Source organism: Protomyctophum parallelum (genome assembly GCF_964188405.1).
Source record: "Protomyctophum parallelum genome assembly, chromosome: 11".
In the NCBI taxonomy this organism is placed as follows: domain Eukaryota; kingdom Metazoa; phylum Chordata; class Actinopteri; order Myctophiformes; family Myctophidae; genus Protomyctophum; species Protomyctophum parallelum.
In genome coordinates, this window is record NC_139707.1 from 38,638,085 (window position 1) to 38,663,084 (window position 25,000).

The 25,000-nt window shown below is 42.8% G+C and overlaps 2 protein-coding genes across 2 annotated transcripts in view; one reads left to right on the top strand and one right to left on the bottom strand.

Annotated features, from left to right (window-relative positions):
• The window catches only part of kcnh3 (potassium voltage-gated channel, subfamily H (eag-related), member 3), a gene marked incomplete at its 3' end in the record, with an annotated part of 163,300 nt that extends 151,131 nt beyond the window's left edge, over window positions 1-12,169 (bottom strand). Inside the window, exon 1 of the mRNA XM_083776787.1 lies at window positions 11,845-12,169. Coding sequence (XP_083632913.1) covers window positions 11,845-12,040 — 196 coding nt within the window. The 5' untranslated portion in view covers window positions 12,041-12,169. The remainder of the gene's footprint in view (window positions 1-11,844) is intronic.
• A 1,639-nt stretch (window positions 12,170-13,808) lies between these two features.
• idh1 (isocitrate dehydrogenase (NADP(+)) 1) overlaps window positions 13,809-25,000 on the top strand; it is an 11,793-nt gene continuing 601 nt past the window's right edge. Inside the window, exons 1-9 of the mRNA XM_083777011.1 lie at window positions 13,809-13,934; window positions 15,086-15,215; window positions 18,661-18,952; window positions 20,452-20,560; window positions 22,178-22,355; window positions 22,687-22,838; window positions 23,192-23,332; window positions 23,524-23,686; window positions 24,424-25,000. The exon at window positions 24,424-25,000 is cut by the window's right edge and continues 601 nt beyond it. Of these exons, the coding sequence (XP_083633137.1) occupies window positions 15,094-15,215; window positions 18,661-18,952; window positions 20,452-20,560; window positions 22,178-22,355; window positions 22,687-22,838; window positions 23,192-23,332; window positions 23,524-23,686; window positions 24,424-24,517 (1,251 nt within the window). The 5' untranslated portion in view covers window positions 13,809-13,934; window positions 15,086-15,093 and the 3' untranslated portion in view covers window positions 24,518-25,000. The remainder of the gene's footprint in view (window positions 13,935-15,085; window positions 15,216-18,660; window positions 18,953-20,451; window positions 20,561-22,177; window positions 22,356-22,686; window positions 22,839-23,191; window positions 23,333-23,523; window positions 23,687-24,423) is intronic.

Genomic DNA, 25,000 nt, shown 5'->3' on the forward strand with positions numbered 1-25,000 from the left:
AAAATGATTTAATCTGTCAAATGCCATGGAATAAAACATAAAACATAGTGGAGTTTTGACTCCTATATTTAGATATTTAGCTATAATTGTGACTGTAGGTCGCATTTACAATGAAAACCTGCATTTCCGTGTGTCACGTCACACCTCCATATATGGTCACGCCTTGTGACATCACACCTCCATATATGGTTATGCCTCGTGACATCACGCCTTCATTATGGTCATGCCTTGTGACATCACGCCTCGTGACACGTCACCATATATGGCAATCTCCATATATGAAGATCACGACACTGACTTCATCTAACCCTGGATAGCCATACATGGAGAAGACTGGATCATCACCTAGATCTGCATATATGGAGCCGGCCAGCAACTCTACATTTGACCTCAAAGCTCAAACCCTTAGATCTCCATATATGGAGCTGACCTGTGCTAACATTCCATATGTTGATCCTACACCACCCGTCCTTCCTGTTCTGACATTCCATAATGTTGATCTGACCTCATCATCAAACCCTGTACACCCAAGACACACTCCATATATGGCCACTACAGAATTCATTCCATATGTTCATCTGACCCCATGCAAAAAGCGCCAGCGCTCGCCCAGCAGTCTGCCGGCCCGTCACCCAGGGCGTCTTACTGGTATCTTTTAAAGCAAAAATACATGTTTTCTTAAAACCAAACTGGTTGTCAACTGTGGTTATATACTATTCCAGCCTGTTCAACAGGATCTTCTCAACCACTTTAGAGAGTAGGCTAGCTAAAGCAATAGGTCTATAATTATCCATAGTATTAATTTTCTCTGCTTTATCCTTGGTGACTGGCACACGCAGCACAGATATCATGGACTCTGGTAAGACACCATGATAAAGGAAACCAGTAAGACAGATAGTTATTTTCTAGACTCATTATACTGTAGTATTATATACCTCCTCAGATCTTACCGTCAGGCTCTCTGTGGAGTCAACCACATCAACCTCGAACAACTCATTATAGTGATGTCGCCACAGTTCAGCAATATTATCTGAGCCACACACACCATCAATGGAGGACGGTAAGGGAGTTTTAAAGTCTGTCGGAGGCGGACTGCAGATGGCGAAAGGAACAAAACTGCCTGGGTGTATTGTAGCTTTTTTGGAGCGACTTGTTGATTTGATCTGTTTTGCAAGTACATCTGAAATGTTAGAAGCAAGGTCTTGGGTCTGTGCTGTCTAGATTCTAGAGAACAATCTTGCTGCTGTCGATACACTGTGGACACACAATTTGCTCCTTTCACGACAACAGTAATGAACAACAGGTCTTTCGATTCGCCTGTAGAGCTCCCGGGGCCTAATAAACTCTCCCAGCTGAGTTCAGCTGCTGCCCATTTGGATGTTTTACTCTGGACTTGACTGGTCTAATGTTCCTCTGTCGCTTTGACTTCATCACCTTCATTTACTACTAAACACTGACCTTCTACAGTAGCCCCCCCCCCCCCTCCCCAACCCATTTCCTATGCAGACAGAGACATCTTCACAACTGACTGGATGCATGTCTGTCAGAGCATGTATGCCTGTGCATGCATATGCATATGCTGTGTGCGTGTGCGTGTGTGCGCGCGCGTGCGCGTGCGCGTGTGCGTGTGTGTGTTACATAATCCATGTCACACATTCTGAATGGCTGTAGAGGACTTTACATAGCATGCCACGACAGAATAGTTGTTCTCATAATAAAGGACATATCTAAACATTTTACACTGTCTGTGAGAATGTACAAACATTCCTGTGTCAAACCTTTTATGTTTCAACTCTGTACTAAAGATCCTGAAATCTTTGCACATCTCTCTGCTAAACACACCAGATGTTGTTGTTGCCAATGAAGGGAACATATCGGTTTCCATTCTTGAAGTGGCCTGCACCTTTGATTCTAGCTTAGAAAAAGCTTTTACCAGCCGTTTCTACAGACCATCACAGCACTAGGCTATAGGTATACAATCTACGTTTATTTTTGGCAGCCTAGACATGTACAGTACATACATAGATTGGTTGTAAGAGGCTTCCAACAACTTGGGAATTTGGGATGCAAAAAAGCAGCTAAACGGCCTGCAAAATTCTGTGCAATCTCTTCTACTATCAGTAGTCGCCAAATATGGAGAATATGTTACTTGTAGCCCTGAAGGATGTGTGGATTTGTACAAGATTTGCTGACTGCATGCATTCTGTACAGCACACAAAATGCGTGCGTGCGTGCGTGAGAGAGGGAGAGAGAGAGAATCTTGGAAACTACTGGACCAATCACATCAGTGCAATATTTCTTGCTAAGGAAGTAAAACATTGAGTCTCCGGCCAGTTTATGTGTCTCTCTGGCCCCTTTCCAACGGGGTTGAACCTTAGAGTATATACTATATATGAATAGAGAAGGCACCCAGAGGAAACCCTGAGGCGAAATGGACATAGTGGCCGAATTTGTCATTGCAACTCGAGCCAGTGCTGCTCCGTTGACTATCATTGCGCACGTTCATGTGATTGAGGCCATGACACGTGAACGAATGTTTCATACGTGAACGCGCACAAACGGCACAATGATATTCAACGGCAGTGCGTTCATGTGTTTGAGGCAAATCCATCCCAGAATGCACTCTCTTCCTACCAGGAAGGAGGAGTGAAATCGCCTCATGCGCTTTTGAGCAACTTAATGCAAGTGGATGGGAGGAGAACTCGGGTGTCTTCTCTATTCATATACGTATACTCTATGGGTTGAACCAGTCTAATTTTGAACCAAATGAATTGGTCCAGATCCCTAAAAGTTGGTTCATTTTGGGAACCAAAAAATACTTCTTCTTGCCCTGAAGTGGAAACCAAAGTGGGCATGTCAGTATTCAGATGGGAAGGGATGATATAAATATCATAAAAGATAAAGAATGGAACCAGTTCACATTGGTGGAACATAGAGTATCAACCCTCAAAGTCACAGCAAAAGCTAGTAAAAAATCAAATAACCCCATGGCTTGGACAGAGGGTGAGAAAAGACATCTTGACATTTTAACATCTGTGTCTCTAGCTTATTTTTGTGAGCCCCTCTACCCTCTAGCAACAGATCAACGCTCTCTCAATGCCCTATTAGACCAAATTGGATTAACATTTGTAGGGAAACAGCAATCAGTGTTGTGACCTCTCTCTTTCCACACTGGCCCGAGGTAAATAGAGTCTGTCATTACACAGAGTTTCTGTTTGTCAAGTGTGATGGAGCTGATATGACGGCCATGTTGGTTTGATAATAATATGCTTTACTGATGTATTACGAGTTCTGTTCTCTCTCCAGAGCAATAAAAGGTAACAGGTTTCCATGAGAGCCGCGTCGGTAGCCAATTTCACCCAAAATGTTACTGATAACACAATCAAAGAGAAATTCCATAAATAGCAGCCGACATATAATGCTCATCAAAGCGGATACTGATACATTTCATAAAAGAATATGCATACAATGCAGGGGTTTTTAAATACTAATCTTATCTATCCCCCACCTACAGCTCTGATGTCTGTCACTTTCCCTTCAGTGGTGAAAATGTCCATATTAATTACTTTAAACAAGCTTTAAGACGTGGACATGTAAATAATAAATGAGTGTTTGGGTGGCTATTGATCACTGCTCACTGGCAGCGAATACTGAGACACAGCCGAGGGGGCTCATGGATTGGTGAGAGAAATTTCATATTGGAAAAGTTATTTCTGTGTGTGTGTGTGTGTGTGTGTGTGTGTGTGTGTGTGTGTGTGTGTGTGTGTGTGTGTGTGTGTGTGCGCGCTCGCGTGTGGGTGCGTGTGCATGTACTGTAGTGAGAGAATTGACCAATAATTAAGTGTGCAGTATAAACCGTGCCAAGCAACCCTTTATAAATGTGCATGAGGTTCTTTCCAAAGTCATGCTCTCACAGTTAATTCTCCTCACCCATCACGGCTGAAGTGTAGAATATTGCAGGCCTTATTGTACAGTATATAGCTCTTACTTTAGATACATGATACATGCCGGATGCAATAATTAGTCTGAGCTGTTTTGTATCCTTTCAGATTGGATCATAAATGCAATTTCAACAGCAGCTCTTCTTTTAGTTTATTTACAATACACTGCGGTGAAATGTCAGGAAGGTAAAAAAAAAGAAAAGATCATAGATATTACAGTAGATACTACCCAAATCTACCCTCTACCTACCCCATCCCCCTCTCCTCCGTCAATCAATTGCCACTTACGCCGGTGTGCTATGGATCAATCTCCCTCACGACAAGGATTCATCAATTTGTCTCTCTCTCCACTGCACATTTCCATAATTTCATCACTTTGTGGATTCCTTCTATCTCTCTATTCAGTGCCTCACTCTGTCCTGGCTATCACTCAGATATCCTGTTCACTCCTTCTCTGTACTGTACTTCTTTGTCAGAGTCCCACTTTCTTTATCTCTCTCTCTTCTCCATGTCTTTGTCTCTCTCTCTCTCTCTCTCTCTCTCTGGTGTTCAATGATAATAATGAGACGCAGACATGCAGCTGTTGTTCTGCCGTGACTGGGTAGTCCTGCGCTGCAATACAAACACAATCACACTCCATTAGCTCCACTGCATTCTATTAGCTACAATAGTAAACCACAAAACCCTTTGTGTAGTAAAAAGAAATGAGGGTCAATCAAATGTATGTTAGCGGACATTTGACATTGCTACATAAGGTACATAAGGTGGTCCCTTATTGGCCAAGCGCTCCCACCAACATGTTCAGATTCAGATACCTTTATTTGCCATTGTGTAAAACCCATAGGAATTGTTTTGACATTGCGTGTGTGCATTCCTTATTCCTTTTTTCACATACCGGTATAACAAAAATAACAACAACGCAAATACAACACAGTGCAGGAAGTATAAATATAAAGTACAGAGTTTATGGAACATAGTGCAAAACATGTCCGGTGACACTCCCTAGGGGGCGGGGGTGTGAGGGAAACCAGAGTCATTTAGCAGCCTGGCGGCTGAGGGGAAAAAGCTTAGTCTGTGGCGGACCTGTGATTGGTTTGCCGATTTGCTCGTTTACATACAGGTATGACGTAAGTTTTCCCTTCAATGACTGTCAATGGGGTTTAATGTTTTGATGTTTAATTCACGTCAAATTTAGCGGAATTATTAACTCTTATCATCGTACATCATCATGCATCATCTCATACTGGCCAATCAGAATGCCTGTGCCTTGAGATTGGTTAGCTGATTTGCTCGTCTACACATAACGTACATTTTTCCTTCAATGTCAATGGCGTTTAATGTTTTGATGTTTAATTGACGTCATATTTTGTGGAATTCTGACGTCATTTCTCCATTCATTGTCAATGGCAAATATTGAGATGTGACGGGAAAAGTTTTAGCGGACATTTGACCGGAATTCCCCTTTCATTGTCAATGGCAAATCTTGAGACGTACTGGGGACAGAAGCTGTTTATAGAAGGGGCTAGCGCCCCTTAAAAATCCCACCTGTGTGAAGTGAGGGGCATAAATTAAAGTCTAACTCATGTTGATTAGGTGATGTAATAGTGATGTAAAACAAACGGTGCCAACACAAACATTAAATGCCATTAACAATAAAGAGACAATGACGTAATGAGGCACATTATGACCAACATTGTCCCTTCATTGTCAATGGCGTTTACAAAACAAACATTGAACAAAAGACGACTTTAGTTTAACATAGGACTATCTGTGTTATTTGCAGGCTGCAGGCAGTCTCATTTAAAACACACTCTGGTTCTCTACTGATAGGCTTTTGTACAGTATGCTAGGAAAGGACAAGGTCAGGATTATTGCTACAGCCTTATCTACAGTGTGTGGACACGCATGACCAGTCCTTATAAAAGCCTCTTTTATATTCATTAAATATCCTTGTAAAGGCTCATACATAGTCTGGATTTACGGTGGTGGGGTGACCACCGAACTACAACATGACGTCACGAGCCGCGGTGAAGAGCAAACCACCGCCACCGCTCCAGCCCTGCTCTCTGTTTTTACTCACCTTACCACCGAAAATCCAGACTATGAATAGGCCTTAAGGCAGGCAATTAACAAATTCCCTCCTGTTACCATAGGCGGCGATCAGTGGCCAGTACTGGTAGAATACACGGAAATACAGAGGAGAAGAGACGTTTCCTGGCCGCATGACCCAGAAGTAATAATCGTCCATTTTCGTGCCAGGGTCGCGGCCGTGTCCTAGCGATAGAACCATTGATATGGTAAACGGGAGATTGAATTAATGTTTTATTAAGCTCCTAACATCGTACTTTAACACACACTTGCATGTGAATACCGTTTTTCTGACATGTTTCTTTGTGAATTCTTATTGTCCTTTCTTATATGTTAAACTTACAACCAGGAGTTTAGAGCCATTACAAAAAGTGACAGCTTACTCACTCAAAAATAATAATCTTGACAGCATACGTTATAATACAATATAACATGACACATTTAATTCATCATGTTCATGTTATTTACTTACTACTTACTTACTTAACAGGGACAATAAACATTAATCAATGTTTTTTTCATTTCTTTTTTATTGAATTTTCCTTGTGAGTAGGCTACAGCAAAACAAGAGTTAGCTATTTTTCATTGATAGTCCCTGAGCAGGTTATGAATAATAAGATTGATTGGTTTGCTAAAGATCTCAATGTTTTTCAACTGATGTTATACAGGCTGTTTAACCATTTCTGATACTGTGCATATTTATGGTAAGAACTTCTATCCTGATATTAAATGAATAAGTAATGCTAACAATGCTGAGCTGGACATATCCCATTATTACCCGTGGCAACTCTGAGTACTGTCATTGCTAAAATCACAATAACAATCTTTGTTGTCTTGTCTATAGCTTATTGCAAAGGCCTATATTCATCTACACAAATCTCGGTTGCAGATATCATATGACACGTGGAAATTGTTGTCCTAGTGAGCATGGGAACAAATTGTGCTGAGCGTAGCTCGCTAGCAGCATTGAGTTGGAGGGTGACAGTAGTGTGGCTTAGCCATTATCGCAGGGCCTATCATTACCATCTGTCCCTCCTTGAAGCCATCAAGAGGCAGTGGCAGCCACTGCCACAGGGGAGTCACTCATCTGAGACGGGATCATGCTTAATCGCTAATCTCTGCTGTCAAACTCACACACCTACAGTATATGCACAAACTGTAGACAGACACAAGGTATCAGTGGTACTTTGAACATGCATCAGCGAGCCAACGAGCACACTCATTTTCTGGCTTACGCGCACGCACGCACGCGCACACACACACACACACACACACACACACACGAGCAAGGGAGATAAAGAGAGTGGGAGATGTTCTCCATTGAGTGGAGCAAACAGGCCTGGTTCCTGTGAGGTAACTGTGTGATATTGTTATTGTGAAAGAAACAACAGTCTTAGAAGTCAGAACAAATGGTACTCACACTCACGGCAGTATTTTACTTTTCTTCACTGTGAACTATTGTCAGTGCAGACAGCATCATATGATAGTTGATAGTACAAATTGGGCATCAGCTCGACAGCTCTACAAATGTACAAGTAGCACATGTATTGATTGTAAGCCCAGCAGCGCATTTTCCATGAAGCCCTGACGTGTGAGCAAGACTGAAATCATCGAGTGCATCTAAGAACACGTCTCTCTGAATCTCCGGGAATTGAGGTTGGCTAGATCAGAACTCGGAAAGTGATTGCCTGACACAAGACTAAGGGAGAGGGAGAGAGAGATGAGAGAGGTGATAACAGACACAAAGAAGCAGGTACTGTGTAGAGCAGACAGAGAGAGCGTGAGCGAGAGCGCGGTGTGTAGAGAAAATGTGCGAGAGGCAGGCCCACGTGCGGAGCCGACTACAGGCCCTAACCTGATTTAAGGACTTAGTCCAGGCGCACTCAATTAATAGGGCCAATTGAGTCATCTGGGCCCGTACAGCTGCTGCCTGTTCTGAGCAGCACACGACCCAATGGACATCGACTGAAATGCAGCAAAATAGGGTTTATACAGTGCACATTCTTCTGTTATCAAGTTAATCGATTTTTAATAGCAGCTTTGATGTCAGACGGGCTGTGGGTTTATAAATAAGGCATTTTCATCTCTCATGCATGATTCACAAGCATAGGGGTGAGCAGGGTCTCTACCTACACACAGTGTGAGACAGTATAGTCTGGGCAGTATAGTCTGGGCATTTCTGGGCATTTCCAAAATATGGATGTCAGGTTGAAAGTGGATAAAGGGATTTGAACCCATGTTACATATCTGCATATCCTGCTCTGGCACTAAATGGCCCTCATTATCTGTTCCACCATGGTCTTGGTTAATGCATAATGGGGATTATATAATATATTTTCTCCATTGCCGCTCTGACATTTGTGGATCATACCTGGCTTTAGTAAAAACGAATTGGACTCAGAGCTAGGTGGGACTACACACCTACTGTATTGTGCATCAAACTTTGACAGTTTCAACATTGAGTTCAACATTGATGAACTTTGGTCATGGCGCTTTCTATGCGTTCGCTACTCTGACGCGTAATCGCGTATGTGTGACAGACCGACCGTGGCCTAAATCAGCCATTCCCACACACATTCAGGGAGGGAGACAGCTGTCACAAGAAGTTATGAACTGCTCGTGTATCTTGTTTCCTTGTGGGTATGATTACAACTAAGGTGTTGGCCAGCAGTTTGTTCCTTGGAAATAAAGAACTGTGATCTAATTGGCTGACTGTCCATCTGGCTGTTCTTTCACAGTCTGAAGTGCTTGGAAATCCATAAAACAGTATGAAGAAAAACTTTGTTCTACTATTTTCATTTGATAATGTGCCGCACTTTGGTCAATGTCGTTTTAAAAAGTTGCTCTATAAATGCCACATTTAATCAACTGAGATGCAAAAGACAGTTACTGATAGTCTCAGTAAGAGAGAAAGAGGCTCTGTCAAACAAGATGGCTTTGACGTATTTGACAGAGACAGATGGCTTTAGAAATTGAAACCAATGATCAGTTTGATTAGTGAGATCCCAAGATCTCTCTCTCTCTCTCTCTAACACATGAGCCAGTGGAAAATTGGATTATACTTTGTGTTTTGCATTTGTGGGATTTTTTGTTGTATTTTGCATGCTTTGTGTGAGATTATTGTTCTCATGATTCATGATCATGACTTTATTTCTATTTGAGTTAATTTGCATGATTTTTGCATGACATTTCTTTCCACTGACTGGCACTAACCATTGTACAATTGAACAATGAACAATTGTTCAGAAATGTTTGTTTATTTGTTTGTTCACAAGCTGGTCCACCCAGCTCACCCAGCTTACTTTACTACTTTTAATAAATGTGTTCACCTTTTTAACCTTTGCTTTTAGTTCTTTGCCAATTTGCTCCAAAGTTGTCATTTGAACCTGCGTTAGCCTTGGTTTTAAAATAGTGAGGACCAGACCCCCCCAAAAAGATGGTGTGGTCTGTGTTTTTATTGATTTTAGTGCACCCTGCACTTTATAAATGATTTACTTTATGATATGTATTGTTACATTTGTAAGTGTTAGTAGTACATTTGGTTATTTACTTGTTTTACATATATTATACACACAGAGCTAAAGTGGGATTTTGCACTGTACACACCACGACACATGGCATGAAGATGCAATTCATGGAAAATGCTGACACATGCATACCCAACCCATGCGCACGCGTCCACACGTACAGGTATGTGCATGCACGGCACGCACACACGCTTACATATATACAAAGGCTCCAGACTGTGCTGCCACGCATCCACACAAGCTGACCTTCTCTTTCATTCTCGCTAATGCGGAGCTTCAATGAGGAACTGTTGAGAGCATGCACGCTCTGCAGGCCTGGGCTGGGACTAATGTCACACCATTTAAAAAACAAAAAGCTTAATTTGAATTCAGTCAAAACCATAATGGCTTCATATTTCTCTACCATGTATTCTCTTCCTCCTTCCATATCACCGTACTTATTTGCATACATGTACAAAGGCAGACACAAGCATGCACACACACACACACGCACCCGCGCGCACGCACACACACACACATGGGGGGGAGGGGGTGGCAGGGCACACACAATCCGTCCTCCACTCAAAGCCTGCCCCTCACCCATGTTCCATATATTTTTCCTCTGCCTCCACTGACAAGCTGAGAGGACACAATGAATTCTTGACATCCACACTAGCTAATTACAACGACTGCACATTTAGCGCTGGAGGTGTGTAATTAGCAAGTGGAAGGCCTGTGTTTCACCCACTGAGAGAAATAGCATAGATGCATCACACACGCCACTTCTTTACAGTGATGGCTGCCTGCAAGGAAGTGGGGTGCTATTGTTCTCTTTTTGTGTGTGTGTGTGTGTGTGTGTGTGTGTGTGTGTGTGTGTGTGAGGGGGGGGGGGGGGGGGGGCACAAGTAGTACGATAGCATGAGCGAGAGAGAGAGATGAAGGTGCCTTATACTGCTCAGGGTAAAGAGTAAAGGACAAGTCTGCACTTACCGGTAATTTAAAGGATACGCCTAAAGAACTGAAGCTCTGTGCACATTATATTTTTATTTTAAAATATATATTTTTAACTAAGATAAAGCTCTAGTGCTATAGATCTGTTTACTGTGGCTAACACTTTCATCTCAGCATCACCTCGCCTACTTGGGAGCATTGCAGCTCTACAGAGCAGAGCAGAGGAGAGGAGGCAGATGTGAGGAGACAACAGCAGAGTAGAGATGGGAACCACTACAACTACACCGACCACAGTAAGGTTGGGATCTACCTCTCATCGTCTTAATGCAATGGCAAAGATTAGGCTTTCTTCATTTAGCTGTTAGACAAGACATAAACCGTTGATGATGGGCCGATGGGAACTGCACTGAAAGGTGACGGTCAAAAACAGCCCTTCATCAACTGTAGCCCACACTCCATACCCAACATGGACGCGTGGACTGCTCGTGCATTGCGAATCTTCACCTCCCCCTCAAAAATACATCACAAATGGCTTTGTTGGAAATAAACCATATGATATCCTCGCACGCACCAGACAGGAAAATAGCTAATAGCAAATCCGACAACACGCGCTGCGTGAAGCATAGAATCCCTGGTTTAGATGGGGAACTGAACAAGCCTGTAAACACGTGCGCAAAATCAGACACAATAGTGAAATGATGGTCTTTGGCGCGCAGTGCAAACGAGCATGTGCGCCCTCTCAACCACTAAACAACAGCAATGTTGTTCAATTGACTTAACAAAAATGTAGCTACCTTGCATAGCCTACTACGTCTTAATAGCTTACATAAATAAAAACAAATAAAATATTCTGTTCCCAAATCCTTCTGCACATAGGCTACTGGAAATTATATAGCGAAAATTAGCTCTCTGGTCCATAGCAAGGAGTTAAGGAGAACTAACAATATCCAGGCTCTTTTGGACAAGTTGGACAATAGGCTACAATGCGAATAAATAATTAGCCACAACTAGCCTAGAGGCTATTTACGCACACACATAAGCCTTTTTTATATAAGCTACATGTAACATGTACTGTATATAAAAGGCTGTAATAGCTACACATTATGTAACAAATGATAATAATATTTATTTAACCTGTTTATGTAATATTTCAGCACACGACACAGAAAGGTGTATACAACAAAGACAATTTGGTCTGAAAGCCGACATCAATATCTCGTTGCTTGGCTTGGTTAGTCTACTTGAAAGGCCTATCAAACTTTAAAAGTTCTAGCAGGTGTGGAACTACTACAACCACAGTGTGCTGCGTGCAGTTATTGTTTGGGGGAGGGGGGGGGGGGTTGTTACTTGTTACTTACGAGTGCCATCAAAGCGGGTGGCTATGGTGTCCAGGAAGGTGTTCTGTGGAGCCAGCAGACCTCTCATCACCGGCATCCTGCTCCGGGTCGACTGGGTCCTCCTGCTGCCCCGGCGACCTGTGGCAGCGGCGCCGCTCGACTCCTGCTCAGACACGAAGCCAGGCAGGAACCGAGAGGTGCCCGGCGCGCATCCCATCCCCTGGAGGAGCGCGCCGATCCGAGAAACACGCGGTGGCTCCACTTTGAAACCGCGGGGTAATGAGCATATCCCTCAGAAGAGACCGTAGTGTTGCGGGTGGGACAGCCTGGGGCAACAACACCTGAGCAACGGTGGCATTAAAACCCACTCCTCATCGGCAGTTTTACGCTTCAAGTTCTCAGTCCAGGGATTTAATTTATTTTAAGTAGTAGTAGGCCTATAGGCAATTAAAAGGTGTTTCAACCCACATCTGCGAATGCCTTTTAACCCGTTGTTGGTGGAGATGATGAGGACAGATACTGCAAGTTTTGGTGCTGATGTTGCGCGGTGTGAGGCGTATGAGGCGCGGCAGCAAGAAGCTCCTCCTTGACTCTCTCTCAGTCTCTCTCTCTCTCTCTCGTCTCGTTGCTTGGGTTTCTTGGTTACTACAGAGAGCAGATGCCCGTCACGTGGTACCTTCTGGGACGCTCTTTAGAGGCTGTGTTCCTCAGTGAGTGAAATTGGAATGTAACAAAAAACAGGCAGACCGGTGGAAGATGGTGTGGGCTATATGGAATGGGTATCCATGAGTTTCACATAATCCTACACAACTGCCATGTTGGGGACCAACACAGGTGTTTCAATGTGTCTGATTGGCGTAGATTAGAAGAACATTTAGTTCTATTCCAATCAGACACGTTGAAACACCTGTGTTGGTCCTCAACAAGGCAGGTGTAGGACTTGTCCACAACTCCACATACAGTATCCTACTAGCCTGACAGAGAGGCCAGCCAAAAATACTGTCAAATTCAGTTTCAGGCAGACTAACAGTCTTTGTTATGGGTTTCCAATTTCCCATGACATTAAACGACTCTTAGACTAGGCTGCCAGGCTATTATATCTATCTACAGTCAAAACGGCAATAACGAAATATTTATTTCACAAACATATATAGTTTATTACATCATCATCACCAAACTTTTTTAATAAAAAAACTAAAGTTATGATTTGCCTATTTTCAGGGGTAAAGGGTAATACCTTAGAGTAGCTTATAAACTCTAAGGGTAATACTAGGCACTATTAGATATGGAATCACTAGAAATGTTTGTGTGATAGTAGTGTCCCAAAACATTTTTCCCTTGGTCTCTGATCGTCTAGTTCTAGTAACTAATTAGTAGTCCAGCAGCCATTCGTCCATCACATAGGGGAGTTCTGCCATCATCTGGTTACTTTGTGTATTACCAACTCCTTCCTTTCGCCTCCTTCTTCGGGATGTCACACACACACTCTGATAAGGCAGAAGGAGAAGTTGTCCTTCATTGCACATGACAACACAACACAGTCCGAAGCGATTCCGAAACGTTGAAACTTGAAAGGCTTGACTGCGACCCCGGCTACGATGTTCTGTGCACCAGAAGGTCTACGATTCGGAGGTCAGTTTACTTAACTGTCTGTCGACCGTGTAGCGCCTGTACTGTCTGTACCGGTAGCCTCCCACTTAGACCTACTGTACTGCACATACATGTCCCTGTTGTAGTAGTAAACCAAACCAAACACGTGAATTATCTGATCTGTAGATGATTAAACCAGCGGCAACTATCTTTTCTAAAACATCATGTTCTAAAGATTAGCAATTTAGCATTGAGCTGCGCCAATCAGCGCAGCTCTTTTTTATTGGCCCCGCCCACATACTCCCCTCCCCAAGAGTGTGCTCAGATAATTTGTCAATGGATTTCGGCCTCTCCTCTAATTGGTTAAGGCACTGTCAGTCACTGGGGGAGGTGGTTCGCGGAAGCCGGGTCTACCGAATCACTTGAATCGCTATTCGCGATCGTCGCTCGGAGCCGTTGCAGAACAAGAGCTTCCTCAGCTGTGAGTGACCCGGTTCGTGTGGTGTAGGAAACATTCAAAGGTAGGCACCTGCAAAATACTGCCGACATCATGCGCATTGCTGAGGGAAATAAATGACGATTCCTGACACTGCATCATTTTTTTTTATCTTGACCAAATCCTACCTGTCGATCGACTCAGCCGCCATTGTCCTGCTAAAGTAGCGAGCAAGAACATTTTTTATGACATTCAAAACATGAACATACGTACAGTAAAATACCCCGCATTTACCTAGGAAAGATAAGATGCAGCAGAGCCTACTTCCTCTGCTCTTATGTGCATTATCATCTCTGTAATGGAGCGCCCTTCTCCTCCCAGAGAATCAGGGATGGACAATTGGACTTCATTTAGGGCGTCATCATCAAGTTAATTCTTGCATTTCTAAGTGTCATTGTTGTGTCTGTGTGTGATTTTTAATTTAATTCTGTAAAACAACGTATAACTTTATTTGTGATGCTCTACAACTGGCTATAAGCTTTGTAATACCCTCCCTGCTCATGAATGTGTCTTCTCTGTAGTCATAGTCTCCTCCCATCATGCGATCGTCAGTCAGCAGGCTCCACACAGCACTTATGTAATGTTGCTAGATCTATGTTTGCTTTAAAGTTGCTTTATCCTATGTAATGGCTATAGAAGTCTTACGTAATCTATGTTGGCATGTGTAAACTAAACCTATGCAATATAATTAAGATGTTTTACTTTGTCATTTAAAGTTAACTACTAGATAATACTCTGTGTGAAGTGCTGAGGTTAGAATAGTATAACGTTATTTTCCAGCCAGGTCTGGAATGTACTGTAAAATGCTGACTTCTCCTTTTGGTTTCACTTGCTTTCATAGCCAAACTCTTTAGTTTGTCAGATTAATAAGAAGTAGGTCAATGCTGAGTCACTGACCTAATACATTTGCAGGTGCTGTTTTGAATTAAGGCAATTCATTTTGTGCTGTATAGGCTTGTTTTCACTTACAGTATCATAACTTATACCCCATTCTCAGTTTCTTGTTTCTTGTTGCACAAATGACTGTTTCACAATGTTTCCCGTCTCACTCTCTCTCTCTCTCTCTCTCTCTCTCTCTCTCTCTCTCTCTCTCTCTCTCTCTCTCTCTCTCTCTCTCTCTCTCTCTCTCTCTCTCTCTCTATCTCTCTATCTCTCTTTCCTTGTGCTGACAACCAGGTTCTAAGATGTCTCAGAAGATCAAGGCTGGCTCTGTGGTGGAGATGCAGGGAGATGAGATGACCCGGGTCATCTGGGAGCTCATTAAGGAAAAGCTCATCTTCCCCTACCTGGAGATGGACCTGCACAGGTAATGACACCTCACTATGGAGACAAAGGGCTGTAGTGTAGAGTGAACCACAGTGGCCTTTTGTGCATCTGGTGGTCATAGTAAATGGTGCATTTATATAACACCTTTATCCAAGGTGCTTTACATATGTACATTATACGCATTATACCCATTCGCACACCGGTGGCGGAGGAAACCATGCAAAGCACATACCCCTTTGAAACAATAGGTACATGTATAAATATGCCATATTGTTTACACAAACTTACTGTAAACTGCCATGAACATATCTTGGCTGTACAGTTACATTCCCTAACTAAAAAGGCACTTCAAAACATGCATCATTATTTTATTTGCACTGCATGCTTTCTGTGTCACTCCCACCTACATGGAAGGATCAATGGGCTCGGCTAAGGGCCGATTCATACTCCTATTTTACCGCCGTTTCGGTGCTGTAGTGACGTAATGATTTCGGCTCGTCAGAAATTTTCAGTAGCACAGAAGAGTCGACTTTAGGACGGTACCCGCCCCCCCCGAACCTCAAATGACGTCACATTGTAGGCTCTACAGAGCCGAACCGACTTTTATTCGGCTCTAAAATAGGAGTATGAATCGGCCCTTAGTTGGTAACCATATACTACGTGGGCCCCAGGTGAACTCACCTGTCTGCGCTCTGGCTTGCTGGGATTTCTTGTTCGACCTGTTTCCGAGACTTTCTATACCAGGAGTGACCTCCTCTCCTCCATGATTGCCTGCTTGAATAGCTATGTAGGTGTAGGTTGTGTAATTACACAAGCGGTAGTGTTGGCCTTGGTACTGTACTAGCCAGTAGCTACAATATGCTCCTTTGACCCATCAATTTTTTTCACTGTGGCAGTTACAGTGTTGTGCAATAGGCTGTTAAGTGTTAATGTTATTTTATTGACTTGTGATTGTAAATAAATACACTGTACAGATTCGGTACAGGCTTGAGTTTTGACATACTATTTGTTCGACAACGACAAGCTACCTCAAACCCTAACCTAACAGAGCAGCACATGTTCGCCAACCTTAACGCATGTTTGCCAACCTTAACGCATGTTTGCCAATCTTAACGCATGTTCGCCAACCTTAACACATGTCCGATCATTTTCCGCATGTCGGTCCTACGGTATGTCGGATAAGCGTGCCCACGCCTACAGATTTGCAGTTGCATCAATAAAACACATGTACTTTGGCATTATTATTATTTAAGCCACTGTATCCCAATAATAACCTTGCACTTGCATAATACATTAACTAAAGCCCCTATTCATTGTGTTGGTGTAATATTAAATAAAACCCACTCGCCTTTTCCCATATATTTTATTTTAATAATGGGCCATATCTATGTGTAAAAGTTGGGCCAAAAATGTGATAAACATGAAAAAACAAAAAACAGTTAAACAATGACAAGTGTGAACAACAGACAAACAAAACAGACAACAGGACAGACACTCTTGCTCTCAAACTTTTCCAACATGTTGTTGTAAATTAAGTGAATTACAGACATTGTTTTTTAAATGAGAAAAAATAAAATAAAGAAAAAACACTCAGTTCCTTTTTCTTTTTTTTTCTTTCCAATTTTCTATTATGCTATCTATTGTGTAGGAGGGGTTAGTGTGCACCTATTGAAATATTAAATGAAGGGTTGCCATGTCTGGTAGAATCTTCACTCCCTCTCAATTCAAACTTAATCTTTTCCAATTGTAAGTAGTGCATAACATCTCTCATAAGTGAAGTGTGAGTCGGAACCTGGGTTTCCAATTCAACAGTATCAGTCTGCGAGCCAGTAGAGTCACATATTTTACCATGTTATATTGGAAAGTAGACAGTTTTGTGTAAAAGATTTTGAGTGAGTTGAACTTCATTGATCTGCCCTTATGTCATTATGTATTAGACCTTCAGACTGTATACAGATAGCCAAAGAACTGGACTTATGTTTCTCTATATGGAAAACCCCACTGGAATGATCTGTCAGCACAAAACCAAATGGATTAATAGCATTTCGTTTTGTGAAGTAGATTTATGATGCAGAGTAAATTGATTTAGACTACAGTCATGTCGACAGTTAAATCAGGAAAGGGTTAACTTGGGCCCTTCCTTCCTCCTCAGTATCCATTGGATGAACCCATAGAAGGTTCAACATTTTTGATTGTTTACGATGTCACGGCATAAAGGTTAATAATTAATCTTCTTCCAATGGTGTTGGTTTTCAGATTTTGTAATAATTACATCATAAGATATTTCACAATAAAATTGATCGTAATTCATGAATTCTACAACATATCATTTGTATAAGCCAAGGTGTCGGCAGCACCAAGGAATCCATTCCTCTGAAGAGGGGGTGTGAGGTGAAAGGTCAACCACATGCCACTTAACGCAAACAAGAGGAATCTCCTTTCAGTTCTCATCAAAGCCACTACTGAACACGAACAGAACCTATTCTCAGATGTATTTCATCTTCCTGTTCTAGCTTTGTGTGTCCAGACTCCAGGTCAATTTAGTCATCCTGTTGCGGTGGCGTGGCAGTAGCCAGTAGGGAAGGGAGGAAGGAAGTAGGTGAAAGGTTGAGTGTGTTTCTTGACAATGCCAAGGGTTGCAGTTGCACTAGAGAGCACAGTCGGCATAGCTAAGATTAAATGGTTTATGCCTTTATTTAGGTAATCCTGCACATGCTACAGTATGTGGCCAGGTTGGTATGTCACCTGAACGTGATGTAACCATTTTCCTCAGGCATGAACATGGGCCATACCTGAGAGCTACATTTCCAGTTCCAGTTTCCCTGTATAATTTAAAATGTTTCCTTGTGTGTGTGTGGACTCCCTTTTTGTCATGTATTGCCAAAAGTGACATGACAAAGCACAGCACAGTCTTACACACACACACACACACACACACACACACACACACACACACACACAGCATGTACATTTGCATATTGTACATATTGTAGATTGTATATACAGTAACAGGCGTTTCCTCTGCTATGGTAGGTGGCTCAGCAGCAGTAGGGGACTTCAGTGAAGTGTGTATAATTACTGCCCTTCTTAGAACAGAGTGTCTTTGTTTATGGCGTCCCACACGTCCACTGTTGAGTTTGCTAATGGTCTCTCTAAGCTCTCTCTCTCTCTCTCTCTCTCTCTCTAATCCCAACCCCCACCACTTTCTCTTTACTTTTCCTTCTTCTGTGTCTTCTCTTATGCCTGATTTATACTTGGTACACATTGTGAGCTTGTAGATCGGGTATTTTCGGTGCCCGGCACCGGCTCGCAACTAAGTATTCACTGTCTCTTTAAGTATGGCTGACCTTGCTCAATTTTACACAAGCACAAGCACATGGTGCTGGATCACATCTTAAATGACATGACTAATAGTAATAACACACAGTGGCTCAAACACTAAACTGTGACCCACATTTTAATGAAACCCTGTCCTCTGCGCGAAGCTATGACCTGGGCATGGAGAACCGCGACGCCACCGACGACGGCGTGACGGTGGAGGCGGCGGAGGCCGTGCGTCGGCACAACGTGGGCATCAAGTGCGCCACCATCACGCCGGACGAGAACCGCGTGGAGGAGTTCAAGCTGAAGCAGATGTGGCGCTCGCCGAACGGCACCATCCGCAACATCCTGGGCGGCACCGTGTTCCGGGAGGCCATCATCTGCAAGAACATCCCCCGCCTGGTGCCCGGCTGGATCAAGCCCATCATCATCGGCAGACACGCCCATGGAGACCAGGTCGGTGTGGTCGAGTCAAGTGGCGGCTTCGTACTGGACCAGTGTGTTTAAGTGGTTCAGTAGGGATTCAGTTTATATCGACGCTGTCAGGCAGTGAGGGGGGGGGGGGGCTTCGTCGGATGACAGTGTCATGCAAAAGTAACTAAAATAGAAGATCTACAAGCCCACAATGCATTTTATCTTGAACATTAAACTCTTTCAGCGCCACCTGGTGGTCTAGTCACCAGTTTAGGTTTTGAGTGCCAATTCTCCCATTATAAAGAAAGAAATAATTTGTCATTCTATTATGCATGTTATGTGCATGTCATCACCTGTACACCAGATTAGAGGAATTTTCAAAATGGATGAATTATTTTTTTTTCTTTTTTTTTCCAAGGGAAGACGTCTTGTCGTCGGTGGCATCCGGTACTTAATTGGCAATTAGACGTCTTGACGTTTATGGCTCTTAAACAGTTTTGCTTTAATGATGACGTGCCCAAAACAGGGAGAGCAGGTTGAAAGTGGTTAAGACTGGGGTTTATAAATATGTAACCAATGAAAAGTATTAACAAGGAAGAGCTTCTGATTAAATAATAACTACGTTGGATGCATTTTCCATTTCCTGAAACTTACAAAATATCTTAATATGTAATATTTTTTTAAAGATGCATCATTAGCTGAGCGCACAAATGGAGGTTCTCAAACAATTTCATATCAAACCCACATTATATGTATTTGGCCATCTGAAAATATTTTGTACTAAGTAAGGACCCCATACAAGAGTTTGTACAGTAAGCTACAGTAAGTCTACTGTATATTCACAATGAGCCACGGCGTGTTTGTAAATATATGGCTATTTCTTTTCTGTAAATCTTGCTGGGGACCTGACCCCACTTTGAGAACCACTGTCCCTAAGGACACTCGGGTTATAACGAGAGAGTCACTGATTACATTTCAGTAAGCTGCCCTTTGGATATGTGGAAATACTGGTTGTGACAGTGAGTTAGAAAAGACACGATGTCACTGAGCAACGTAAATTGTATACTAGCCCTTGGCACTGGGACCAAGTCAATAGTTCTCAACTCATAGGAGAACAATCCAGGTGAACAATCATTTTACTGTTGAAACTTGATTACTTGAGAACAAAAATACTCCAGTCGCATGCAGTTTGTATGCTACTTTGCTAACATTGATATGTTTCGTAAGAGATTTCTGAGGTCCCCCATGGCACTCTCATTGTATGTGTACATATAACATACAGGTTATAACATAAGAAAGTGGGGAAAGTCTGCTTTCTCTGTGAATATATACCTACCTGACAACATGAAGAGTTGCAGTTCCATCACTACTTTTAAAACAAGTTTTCAACTCTAACCATTGACGGGGGGGGGGGGGGGGGGTGATGTGAATTATGTTTGTTTTTTATTATTGATCGTGATGCTGTTGGCCTGGTAGATGCTGGGTAGTAAAGCTCATTTTTCTTGTGGCATCTGATGTCTTTCTCTATGTGATTCTCACAGTACAAAGCCACAGACTTTGTGGTGCCTGGACCAGGGAAAGTAGAGATGACTTACACACCCACTACGTCTACGGGAGAGCCCCTCAAGTTTGTCATCTACGAGTTTGAGGGTAAGAACGTCTCAATATTATTTATAACAACCTGAATGGTCTGCTAACCCCTTCCATCGCCTGGGAGGCGTTGATTACTTCCCATCGCCTGGCAGGTGTTCTGGGGCGCTGATGTGGGGTGGTGTTAGCATAATAAATGATGCCTGCTTATACATACAGTAAAGAGCTACTGTGCATGTGTGTGTGAACTGCGCAGTGGAAATGGATTGTCGTAGATTGATTCCTTCAAGTAGGCTACAGTCTCCTCGTAGAGCCTCTCAATCGGCTGGTAATGTTTTATGGGACCGGCTTCATGTATCCAATATCCATGCTTGTGACACCGTGGCTCCACACGCACGGTTCAATGACGCCACCCTGTCCCCACAGTGAACTAATGGGTGGCTGGATGGTTGGCATCGCACAGGTCACATTATTTTCATTGAATTATTCATAATCTGCGATCGCTCTCTCGCGATGGATCTTGCTAAGGAGGACGAGCATAAATGACAGGTGGGCATACTGCATCTGGTGGCTACCGGAATCTGTGTGTAACGTATATGGCGGAGACAAAAGAGCTGTTTACAGCAACCTCTTAATTTAGTATCAAAAAGCCTTATGTACCTGTGCACATGTTGTAACAGTAAAGAAACCTTTAACCTTGGTTTGAACATTAATCAGCGAGTGCAAGCAAACCACAGTAGCGTGCAAGTCTTGCATCAGCGCACAAGTCAATGATGCATACTGTAGCTACTGTAGACTGGCACCACAGACAACCTTTTTAAAAGTGTACAATTCTCTGTTTAAAATGTCAACAGGACAGTATGAAATATCTTCGTTATCTCTGCCTCCTTCCTCATAAACAAACACTCAGACAAATTGAAAAAGGCTGATAAGTTGCCATTGGCTCCATGGATCTGTTTACACGGCATTCATCTGTATACGCCAGACAGGGCTGTCTTGTTGTCTCAGTTTGTGAGTGATGAGTATGCATCCTTCATTTGCATAAAATATGTAGTGTCTGCATAGAGGGAGAATGAGCAATCCAGTTGAATTGGATATGAATGGACTTGATTGATGCAATAGTAGAATTGATTACTATTTTTCTCTTTCAATAATGTATGAGTATCTTCTCCTTACAGTGCTTACACCTTATATTTTATAATTTATTTAAAAGATTTGCTGCTTTACTTTGATAGGATTGTGAACAGAGGCAGGAACGACCACATAACAAGTCTTATTTTGTTATGTGGTATGCGCTCTTACTCGTTGAACCAGCAGGGCATCCTCCCCCTTCTGGTTGGCAGAAACGTGACACTGCTCACTGCTCAAATATCCAAAAGATTTAGATTTGTTTTGCCTATAATGACATGCCAAAAATACGCCATCAAGACACTTTTACATTTTTATCTCCATAAATGCACGTCATCTATGCACAGTTTTGGCCATAACTCTTAGTTGACACCCACCCTAAAAAGCACTGCTCACATTCTTCTTTATTGTGCGTGACTGTTCTCGCCAAACCTAGCCACAGCTAATTATTAACATGTATATTTATTTACCTTTTTATAGCATTAAATTAATATTAATTTGTGGATTCAAATAAAAAACATTTGTCTGTCTATGTCTCTCTCTCTCCAGGAACGGGTGGTGTAGCCATGGGTATGTACAACACAGACTCATCCATCAGGGACTTTGCCCACAGCTCCTTACAGATGGGCCTGAAAAAAGGCTGGCCAATGTACCTCAGCACCAAGAACACAATCCTAAAGAAATACGACGGGAGATTCAAGGACATCTTCCAGGAGATCTATGAGAAGTAAAGGCTTTGGGACACAAACTTATGAATACTACATATGCTCTTTCACTGTCACACACATGCCCGGCAGCGGTGGCCGAACGGTTTGCGGAGCGGTCTTGATATCGGAAGGTCGCTAGTTCGTATCCCCGGACCGGCACGTTAAAATTACCACAGCTGAAGTGCCCTTGAGCAAGGCATTGAACCCCTACCATGAAATGTTCTATGAGCAGGGCCTGGCTGTAAAAAAGTTATTGAGCTTAGTCCAGTTACCCTGGGTAAACATGGTAACTTTGCTTACTTTGCCCTCTTTTCAAAGTAGTTTACTGATCTCTCTCTCTCTCTCTCTCAGGGAGTACCGTGCACAATATGAGGCCAAAGGAATCTGGTATGAGCACCGTCTTATTGATGACATGGTGGCCCAGGCCATGAAGTCAGAGGGAGGCTTCATCTGGGCCTGCAAAAACTACGACGGAGATGTCCAGTCTGACTCTGTAGCACAGGGTGGGTGTAAATCATGTATTTATATTACGAAACGGCAACTATCAATTAGTTCCTTGGCAATGATTCTATTGAGTACTTTGTTGATTAATTGAATAAACTCAATTAATATAAATTAAAAAAAGACCTTAGCACCCTGTGGTTTTGATTCCCAGGACGTGTATACACGTCCAAGGCATACTTTGTGTTAACTTTGTTGCACAAACAGCGTTGGGCACTAATAGTCAAAATAGCCAATCTAAAAGCTCACAACAGTTGCATAGACATACAGTATGAACACAGACAACGCTGTATAAACTGTTTGTAGATTGTGTACTTTGTTTCATTTGTTGAGTAAAGTCGTGTCTCTTTTGCAGGCTATGGTTCTCTGGGCATGATGACCAGTGTGCTCATCTGTCCCGATGGGAAAACGGTGGAGTCTGAGGCAGCCCACGGCACAGTGACTCGTCACTACCGAATGCACCAGCAGGGCAAGGAGACCTCAACCAATCCCATCGGTAAGACCATTCGACATCTTTCTTCTTGGCCCCAGAAGACCCGTACATGTAGTATCCACCCCCCTGATCTAAATCAAAACAAAAGAGAGATGGGAACAAAAACCTCCTTTGTCGTGTGTGTGTGTGTGTGTGTGTGTGTGTGTGTGTGTGTGTGTGTGTGTGTGTGTGACGTGTGTGCGTGCGTTTCATAGCTTCTATCTTCGCATGGACACGGGGCCTGCTCCACCGGGCAAAGCTGGACAACAATGCAGAGCTGCGTGTGTTTTCTGAGGCACTGGAGGCCGTTTGCATTGAAACCATCGAGGCTGGTTTCATGACCAAGGACCTCGCTATCTGCGTCAAGGGCATGGCCAAGTTAGTACCTACTACTCCAAGCACAATTGATGTCATATACTGCATTTAATGGCTGTTTAAATGTTCATTTATCTATGTTCCATGTTTTCTGTGGTGTATACTTGGTAGTATGTTTTAATACATATTTGCCAGTTATGTATTACTAGCTTTGAGTGACAGGACAGAATTATTAGTACTTTGAGCATAATTTTACCAGCTAAGCCTTACCGTGGTTTATAATAATACAGTAATTAGAATTAGCATCATCTGCTGGACACTGTGTGCAAGTGCCCCTCAAATGTATCTTCTTAAAACACAGATCATGATGTCATTCAATCTCTTGATTTGTGCTGGCATTCAACATTATTCAGCAACGGCACTTCAGATTTTGCCTCTACCTAATGTTGCTTGCTTTGTAAGCCTATATGTACAGTTTATGATAAAGGGATCGATAATTTAGGCATTTGAGTAGAATCTTAATCCAGATATACTGTAACATTGTGCCTATTTCTTTGAATATCATGTTGTTGTAGATGGATATAATTCATATTTAATAATCAAATTTCATCTCATAATCCACTGAACGCCTATGGAATTATGACAATCATCAAACACAGTCTGCGACATTGAGTTAAAGGGCTGCATGTTTGCTGTACTATCTCCATCTGGACCTTTACACATCCGTACTAGATGTACTGTATATATATGCAGTCCTCTCACATGTTGTCCTCTCCTCTCTTCCTCCCTCCTGTTTTCAGTTTGAAGCGTGCAGACTACCTGAACACCTTTGAGTTCCTGGACAAGCTGGCGGAGAACCTCAAGAACAAGATGGCCAGTCAGCCCAAGCTGTGATCCAACCATCTACAGTATTCTCTCTAGTACTAAAATGCACACAGCTACTCCTGCAAACAAACACATAGCATGCACGCATATACAAACTGGAACTATGGGCCCCCCCAACCAACATTGAATTACAGATAAGCGTGTTTGTGACTCCAGGAGATGCTTGGACTGAAACTAAACCATTCCCAAATGGGGGCCCTATAAAGCAGGGTGCCTTGTCTACAGGAGAGGGGATGATGGAGGCCTCTGATCAATGTGGGCCAGCACTCTCCTCTCCATGAATCACTCTCAACACTTGTACACAGAAAGCCATGCTTGTGACAGTCAAATTGCAATGATCTCCAGCAATAACCACACCGGGCAGATAGCTCCACGAGCCACTGATGGCCACTGATCTTGTTTACCTGAATTTGCACTAGGTCCCCGGAAGCAAGTGTGCGCTGTTCATTTTTTAACATGTCGTCAGTATTTCATTAGTGAGCAGCGCTACAC